The sequence below is a fragment of the Rhinoraja longicauda genome, chromosome 40, assembly GCF_053455715.1.
Source record: "Rhinoraja longicauda isolate Sanriku21f chromosome 40, sRhiLon1.1, whole genome shotgun sequence".
Lineage (NCBI taxonomy): Eukaryota > Metazoa > Chordata > Chondrichthyes > Rajiformes > Arhynchobatidae > Rhinoraja > Rhinoraja longicauda.
This window is the reverse complement of record NC_135992.1, coordinates 5,720,403-5,728,054: the sequence shown is the minus strand read 5'-3', so window position 1 is coordinate 5,728,054 and position 7,652 is coordinate 5,720,403. Positions and strand designations below refer to the sequence as shown.

The window sequence follows — 7,652 nt, the reverse complement described above, 5'->3', positions numbered from 1 at the left end:
TGGCACTGGAGGAGGCCCATGACAGAAAGGTCAGACTGGGAGTGGGAGGGGGAGTTGAAGTGCTCAGCCACCGGGAGATCAGTTTGGTTAAGGCGGACTGAGCGAAGGTGTTGAGCGAAGCGATCGCCGAGCCTGCGTTTGGTCTCGCCGATGTAAATAAGCTGACATCTAGAGCAGCGGATGCAATAGATGAGTTTGGAGGAGGTGCAGAGTTAACTCAGAACACACTTCCCGTCTCCAGCCCCGTCACGTGGGCGCTTCTGCCGCGGCGCCAGGAAGCTAGTGATCTGCCATGTTCTCAAGGCATAGGAGCAGAACCAGGCCATTCGGCCCATCGCGTCGGGTCAGGGGTGGGTGAGGGTGCCAGAGGGCGGCGAATCTGTGGAATTCATTGCCACGGGCGGTGGTGAAGGCCAGGACCTTCAAGGTGGGGATTGACAGATTCTTGATTGGTGCGGGTGTCTGGGGTTGTGGGGAGAGGGCAGGAGAATGGGGTTGAGAGGGAGAGATCGAATGGCGCAGTAGAATCTTTCGAATTTCGAGATACAGCGCGGAAACAGGCCCTTCGGCCCAGCCAGTCCGTGCCGACCAGCGATCCCCCGCACACTAACACTATCCTACCACCAGGGCAATTTATAATTTTACTGAAGCCAATTGACCGACAAACCTGCACGTCTTCGGAGCGTGGGAGGGAACCTGGAGAAGAGACTCTGTACATCTTCCCGATCTATTCCTCTCATGGTTTTGTGCACATCTATAAGATCACCCCTCATCCTCCTGCGCTCCATGGAACAGAGACCCAGCCTGCTCAACCTCTCCCTGTAGCTCACACCCTCCGGTCCCGGCAACATCCTGGTAAATTTTTTCTGAACCCTTTCAAGCTTGCCAACATCTTTCCCATAACATTCTTTCATCATATGTCGGTGTTGGGTTAGCATGGGTTTGCTGGGCCGAAGGGACTGTTCCCATCTTTAGTCCTTGATGATGCACCCCGGGAATAAGCCAAGAGAACCAGATTTACCGCCGAGATCTCTCAGGTCGATGGTTAGTTCTGGCGGGGCAATACGCTGGGTCCGAGCCATTCCGTGAGTGAACGGTTTAAAACAGAACGACTCTGCGACAACTTTTTTATCGCGTTTCCTCCCTTCACAGGACGCCAGCCAAATCTTTGGGTCAGGGATTCCAATCCACATCCTTCTCCTCGTCAGCAAGACATCGAAGGAGTACCAGCCTCTGCTGGACAAGTTCAAAGGCGTCGCCCCTGAATTTCGGGGCAAGGTAAGACCGCACCTGGAGTACTGCGTGCAGTTTTGCTCTCCCAGTTTGAGGAAGGACATTCTTGCTATTGAGGGAGTGCAGCCTAGGTTCACCAGGTTAATTCCCCGGGATGGCGGGACCGACATATGATGAAAGAATGGGTCGACTGGGCTTGTATTCGCTGGAATTTAAAAGGACGAGAGGGGATCTTGTAGATACCTATACAATTCTTAACGGATTGGAGGGGCTGGATGCAGGAACATTTTTTCCCCATGTTGGGGGAATCCAGAACCAGTGGTCACGGTTTAAGAATAAGTCCATTTAGGACTGAGATGAGGAAAAATGATCGACACAAAATGCTGGAGTAACTCCAAAATAATGTGCCCTATCTTCGGTTGTACACCAACATCTGACCTTCCCTTTTGCCCCATCTCCCTCTGTTTGGTCCATACCTCTCGAAACCTTTTTCTTGCAGGAACAATGTCCCCGAGATTTGGGGGAATCCAGAATCAGGGGGTCACACAGTTTTAAGAATAAGGGGCAGGCCATTTAGGACTGAGATGAGGGAAAACGTTTTCACCCAGAGAGTTGTGAATCTGTGGAATTCTCTGCCACAGAAGGCAGTGGAGGCCGATTCACTGGATGCTTTCAAGAGTGAGTTAGATTTAGCTCTTAGGGCTAACGGAAACAAGGGATACGGGGAGAAAGCAGGAACGGGGCACTGATTTTAGATGATCATCTTGAATGGCGGTGCTGGCTTGAAGGGTCAAATGGTCTGCTCCTGCACCTATGTTTCTATGTTTCTAAGTCCCGCTGAGTTACTCGGGCATTTTGTGTCGATCGCAAGTCGCAGGGGGCTTGGCAGAGATGACCACTCTGGGGCTGGCTGGGTCAAACATCGATGCGCCATGTATTTCGGTTGAAAGGCAGCGGGTGTCACGGTGGCGCAGCGGTAGTGTTGCTGCCTCACAGCGCCAGAGACTCGGGTTCAATCCTGATCACAGAGATGCTGCCAGTCCCGCTGAGTTACTCCAGCATTTTGTGTCTACCTTTGGTGTAAACCAGCACCTGCAGTTCCTTCCCACAGGTTTGTAGGTTAATTGGCTTCTGCAAATTGGCCCCAGTGTGTATCTGTTGGAACTAGTGCAGGGGGGATCGCTGGTCGGCGTGGACTCGGTGGGCCGAAGGGCCTGTTTCTATGCTGTATCTTAGTTTAGTTTAGCTTGGTTTAGTTTAGAGATACAGCGCGGAAACTGGCCCTTCGGCCCACCGGGTCCATGCCGACAAGCGATCGTCGATTAACACTATCCTACACACACTAAGGACAATTTACATTTATACCGAGCCAATTAACCTACAAACCTGTATGTCTTTGGAGTGTGGGAGGAAACCGAAGATCTCGGAGAAAACCCACAGGGAGAAGGTACAAACTCCGTACAGACAGCGCCCGTAGTCGGGATCGAACCCGGGTCTCCGGCGCTGTGAGGCAGCAACTCTACCGCTGCGCCACCGTGCCGCACCATCTCTCAACTAAAGCTCAGCTAAGACTTAGAGTCATAGAGAGTCATAGAGTGATACAGTGTGGAAACAGGCCCTTTGGCCCAACCTGCCCACGCCGGCCAACATGTCCCAGCTACGCTAGTCCCACCTAGGGGGTGCCAACTATCTCACTCCCAAATACGGGACAAGGTGACGTCACCGCCCCGCGCCCCACGTGCCCTCACCCAGCCAGCGGCCACGTGCTCCCGCTCCACCAATGGCGACCGCCCGTGTCAAGAGGCGGGTTGCTACGCAACCTCCGTTAGGCGGCGCCCGGGCCTCCGGGCCTAGATTGTCCGGACCTACACTGGCCGGAAGGTGGACACAGATTTTAACCAGCATCTGCAGTTTTTTTCCTACTACACTGTCCGGACCTACAGTGTCCGGGCCTACAACGTCCGGGCCTACACTGTCCGGGCCTACAGTGTCTGGGCCTACAGCGTCCGGGCCTACAGCATCTGGGCCTACACTGTCCGGGCCTACGGTGTCCAGGCCTACAGCGTCTGGGCCTACAGCCCCCCCCCGGGCCTAATACGGGACAAGGGCGGTCCCGTACGGGACAAACCAATTTAGCCCAAAAGACGTGATGTCCCGGCTAATACGGGACAGTTGGCAACCCTAGTCCCCGCTGCCTGCACTTGGTCCATATCCTTCCAAACCTGTCCTCTCCACTGCTGGTTTCTTCCCTCCTTTCAGGTCATCTTTGTGCTGGTGGACGCGAACATGAAGCAAAACCACCAAGCGATTTCTTTCTTCAAGGTGACGGAGCCGGAGCTGCCGGCAATCTGCGCCTTTCACGTGGTGACCAACGCGGTGAAGGTGATGCAGGCCAGAGACGGCACGCCGGACTCAATACGGAGGTTCTGCACCGATTTCATTCAGGCCAACGAGGAGGTAAGTGACCGGGTCACTCTCACGTAAAATGGCTATTCGGGGGCGCCAACTATCTCACTCCCAAATACGGGACGGGGTGATGTCACCGCCCCGCGCCCCACGTGACCTCACCCAGCCAGCGGCCACGAGCCCCCGCTCCACCACTGGCGGACGCCCGGGCTGGGAGGCGGGTTGCTAAGCAACCTCCGTTAGGCGGCGCCCGGACCTCCGGGCCTACACTGTCCGGAGCTGAAATGTCGGAAACCTAGTGTGTCGAGACCTAAACTGTCGGGGCCTACAGTGTCCGAGCCTACAGCGTCCGGGCCAACAGTGTCCGGGCCTACAGTGTCCGGGCCTACAGTGTCCGGGCCTACAGTGCTGGGGCCTACAGTGTCCGGGCCTACAGTGTCGGGGCCTACAGTGTCCGGGCCTACAGTGTCCGGGCCTACAGTGTCGGGGCCTACAGTGTCCGGGCCAACAGTGTCGGGGCCTACAGTGTCCGGGTCTACAGTGTCCGGGCCTACAGTGCTGGGGCCTACAGTGTCCGGGCCTACAGTGTCCGGGCCTACACTGTCCGGGCCTACAGTGTCCGGGCCTACAGTGTCCGGGCCTACAGTGTCCGGGCCTACAGTGTCCGGGCCTACAGCGCCCCCTGGGCCTAATACGGGACAAGGGCGGTCCCTTACGGGACAAACCAATTTAGCCCAAAATACGGGATGTCCCTGCTAATACGGGACAGTTGGCAACCCTAATGGCTATTAACAGACGATATCCACTCCCACTCCCCCAGCCCCTTGGCATCTGCCCAGTGTCCAGTTCTGGATTCAGGGGTTATGGGGGGAAGGCAGGAGAATGGGTTTGGGAGAGAGAGATAGATCAGCCAGGATTGAATGGCGGAGTAGACTTGATGGGCCGAATGGCCTGATTCTACTCCTATCACTTATGACCTTAAGGCCACATTTCAGTTCTTCATATAAAATCATGATAGGAATTAATCAGGCAGGTGCACACAGTCTCTTGTGCAATGTAGGGGAATCGAGAACCCCCACCTACCTCTTTGGTGACCCTCGGACTATCCTTGATCGGACTTTGCTGGCTTTACTTTGCACTAAACGTCATCTAAACGTTATGCCCTTACCTTATATCTGTACACTGTAAATGCATTGAGATGAGGAAAAACTTTTTCAGTCAGAGAGTTGTGAATCTGTGGAATTCTCTGCCTCAGAAGGCAGTGGAGGCCAATTCCCTGAATGCATTCAAGAGAGAGAGCTAGATAGAGCTCTTAAGGATAGCGGAGTCAGGGGGTATGGGGAGAAGGCAGGAACGGGGTACTGATTGAGAATGGTCAGCCATGATCACATTGAATGGCGGTGCTGGCTCGAAGGGCCGAATGGCCTCCTCCTGCACCTATTGTCTATTGTCTAAAATGTGTGTGGGCGTCCTCATTGCTTCAGGTGGGAATTCATGGGAAAGCAGCAAGCAATTCCCCTGGCCAAACCGTGTGCACCCTTCCGGAACAATCCGCCTCTCGATCTGCACTCTGTAATCTTGCTCAGCCATGAAGTAAAATGGAGGTCTGATTGACCTGGACGATGACACATTGGCCTGGCTCGCCTCAACGGAGAGTTGTGAATCTGTGGAATTCTCTGCCACAGAGGGCAGCGGAGGCCAATTCACTGGATGTTTTCAAGAGAGAGTTAGATATAGCTCTTAAGGATAGCGGAGTCAGGGGGTATGGGGGAGAAGGCAGGAACGGGGTACTGATTGTGGATGATCAGCCATGATCATATTGAGTGGCGGTGCTAGCTCGAAGGGCCGAATGGCCTCCTGCACCTGTTGTCTATGTTTCTATGATTCTATACATGTACATTTAGTTTAGTTGGGAGATATTATGGTGCTTTGTGTCTGCCTGCTCTGTAGTCAGGTTGATATTAGACACAGGGCCAATGTGAGATTATTAAGGGGTTGGACACGTTACAGGCAGGAAACATGTTCCCAACGTTGGGGGAGTCCAGAACCAGGGGCCACAGTTTAAGAATAAGGGGTAGGCCATTTAGAACTGAGATGAGGAAAAACTTTTTCACCCAGAGAGTTGTGAATCTGTGGAATTCTCTGCCTCAGAAGGCAGTGGAGGCCAATTCTCTGAATGCATTCAAGAGAGAGCTGGATAGAGCTCTTAAGGATAGCGGAGTCAGGGGGTATGGGGAGAAGGCAGGAACGGGGTACTGATTGAGAATGATCAGCCATGATCACATTGAATGGCGGTGCTGGCTCGAAGGGCCGAATGGCCTCCTCCTGCACCTATTGTCTGTCTATTGTCTATTGTCTAATGTGAGGTGTGGAAGCAGTCTCTTCACAGTCATCAGAACGTCTGGCTTTATTTCAACAGCTGGACACGATGTAAGCAAACATGAGCAATTTAAAGACAATGACACAAAATGCTGGAGTAACTCAGCGGGTCAGGCAGCACCTCAGGAGAGAAGGAATGGGTGACGTTTCGGTTCGAGACCCTTCTTCACGCCCGACCTGAAACGTCACCCATTCCTTCTCTCTCCAGAGATGCTGCCCGACCCGCTGAGTTGCCCCAGCATTTTGTGTCTGCCTTCGATTTAAACCAGCATCTGCGTTTTTTATTCCCCCCCGTTCTCTTGACTTACAACTCGTCCATTGGAGGTTTTGTCTGAGGCTGAAAGACAAAAAAAGGAGACCCTCCTTAGTTCCTGCTAAGCCAGGAAGGTGAATATTGTCCCCTCCTCCTCCCCCACCCCCACCCTAGTCATCCTTCTAGTTGCACTATTCGTATCCCTGCGTCACCTCTGTCACAGCCAGCAATGGACCATTGTGGGCTCTTCCTTTCCTTGGTCATCCTTGCCGGCTCTGATTTGTTCTGTAGCTTCTGTTTCCACGCCGTATCTCTAAGGTCTAAACCCTTCTTCAGACTTATGAGGGCACTTATTGAGCAGCTGAGTCGGAGTGAGAGGACAAAAGGTTCCGTTTAGAGATACAGCGCAGAAACAGGCCCTTCGGCCCACCGAGTCCGCGCCGCCCAGCGATCCCCGCACACTAACACTATCCTACACGCGCTAGGGACAATTTACATTTACCAAGCCAAGTAGCCTACAAATTAGTTCGTCTTTGGAGTGTGGGAGGAAACCGAAGATCTCGGAGAAAACCCACGCAGGTCACGGGGAGAACGTACAAACTCCGTACAGACGGCGCCCGTAGTCGGGATCGAACCCGGGTCTCCGGCGCTGCATTCGCTGTAAGGCAGCAACTCTACCGCTTCGCCACCGTGACCACCCAGTGTTTTTATTTCTTGTGCTTTTACATTTCCGACATACGTTGCCAAAGACTTAAATTCCTTTTTTTGTCTTTCAGCCTCAGACAAAACCTCCAATGGACGAGTTGTGAGTCAAGAGAACTGGGGGGAATAAAACACGCAGATGCTGGTTTAAATCGAAGGCAGACACAAAATGCTGGGGTAACTCAGCGGGTCGGGCAGCATCTCTGGAGAGAGAAGGAATGGGTGACGTTTCGGGTCGGGCGTGAAGAAGGGTCTCGAACCGAAACGTCACCCATTCCTTCTCTCCTGAGGTGTTGCCTGACCCGCTGAGTTACTCCAGCATTTTGTGTCATTGTCTTTAAATTGCTCATGTTTGCTTACATCGTGTCCAGCTGTTGAAATAAAGCCAGACGTTCTGATGACTGTGAAGAGACTGCTTCCACACCTCACATTAGACAATAGACAATAGACAGACAATAGGTGCAGGAGGAGGCCATTCGGCCCTTCGAGCCAGCACCGCCATTCAATGTGATCATGGCTGATCATTCTCAATCAGTACCCCGTTCCTGCCTTCTCCCCATACCCCCTGACTCCGCTATCCTTAAGAGCTCTATCCAGCTCTCTCTTGAATGCATTCAGAGAATTGGCCTCCACTGCCTTCTGAGGCAGAGAATTCCACAGATTCACAACTCTCTGGGTG

General features: G+C 53.3%; 1 protein-coding gene across 1 annotated transcript in view; it reads left to right on the top strand.

The window, feature by feature from the left end:
• The window catches only part of LOC144611387 (uncharacterized), a 37,717-nt gene extending 30,630 nt beyond the window's left edge, over positions 1-7,087 (top strand). Inside the window, 3 exon segments of the mRNA XM_078430457.1 lie at positions 1,153-1,278; positions 3,493-3,690; positions 7,048-7,087. Of these exon segments, the coding sequence (XP_078286583.1) occupies positions 1,153-1,278; positions 3,493-3,690; positions 7,048-7,080 (357 nt within the window). The 3' untranslated portion in view covers positions 7,081-7,087.
• Positions 7,088-7,652: the final 565 nt, after the last annotated feature.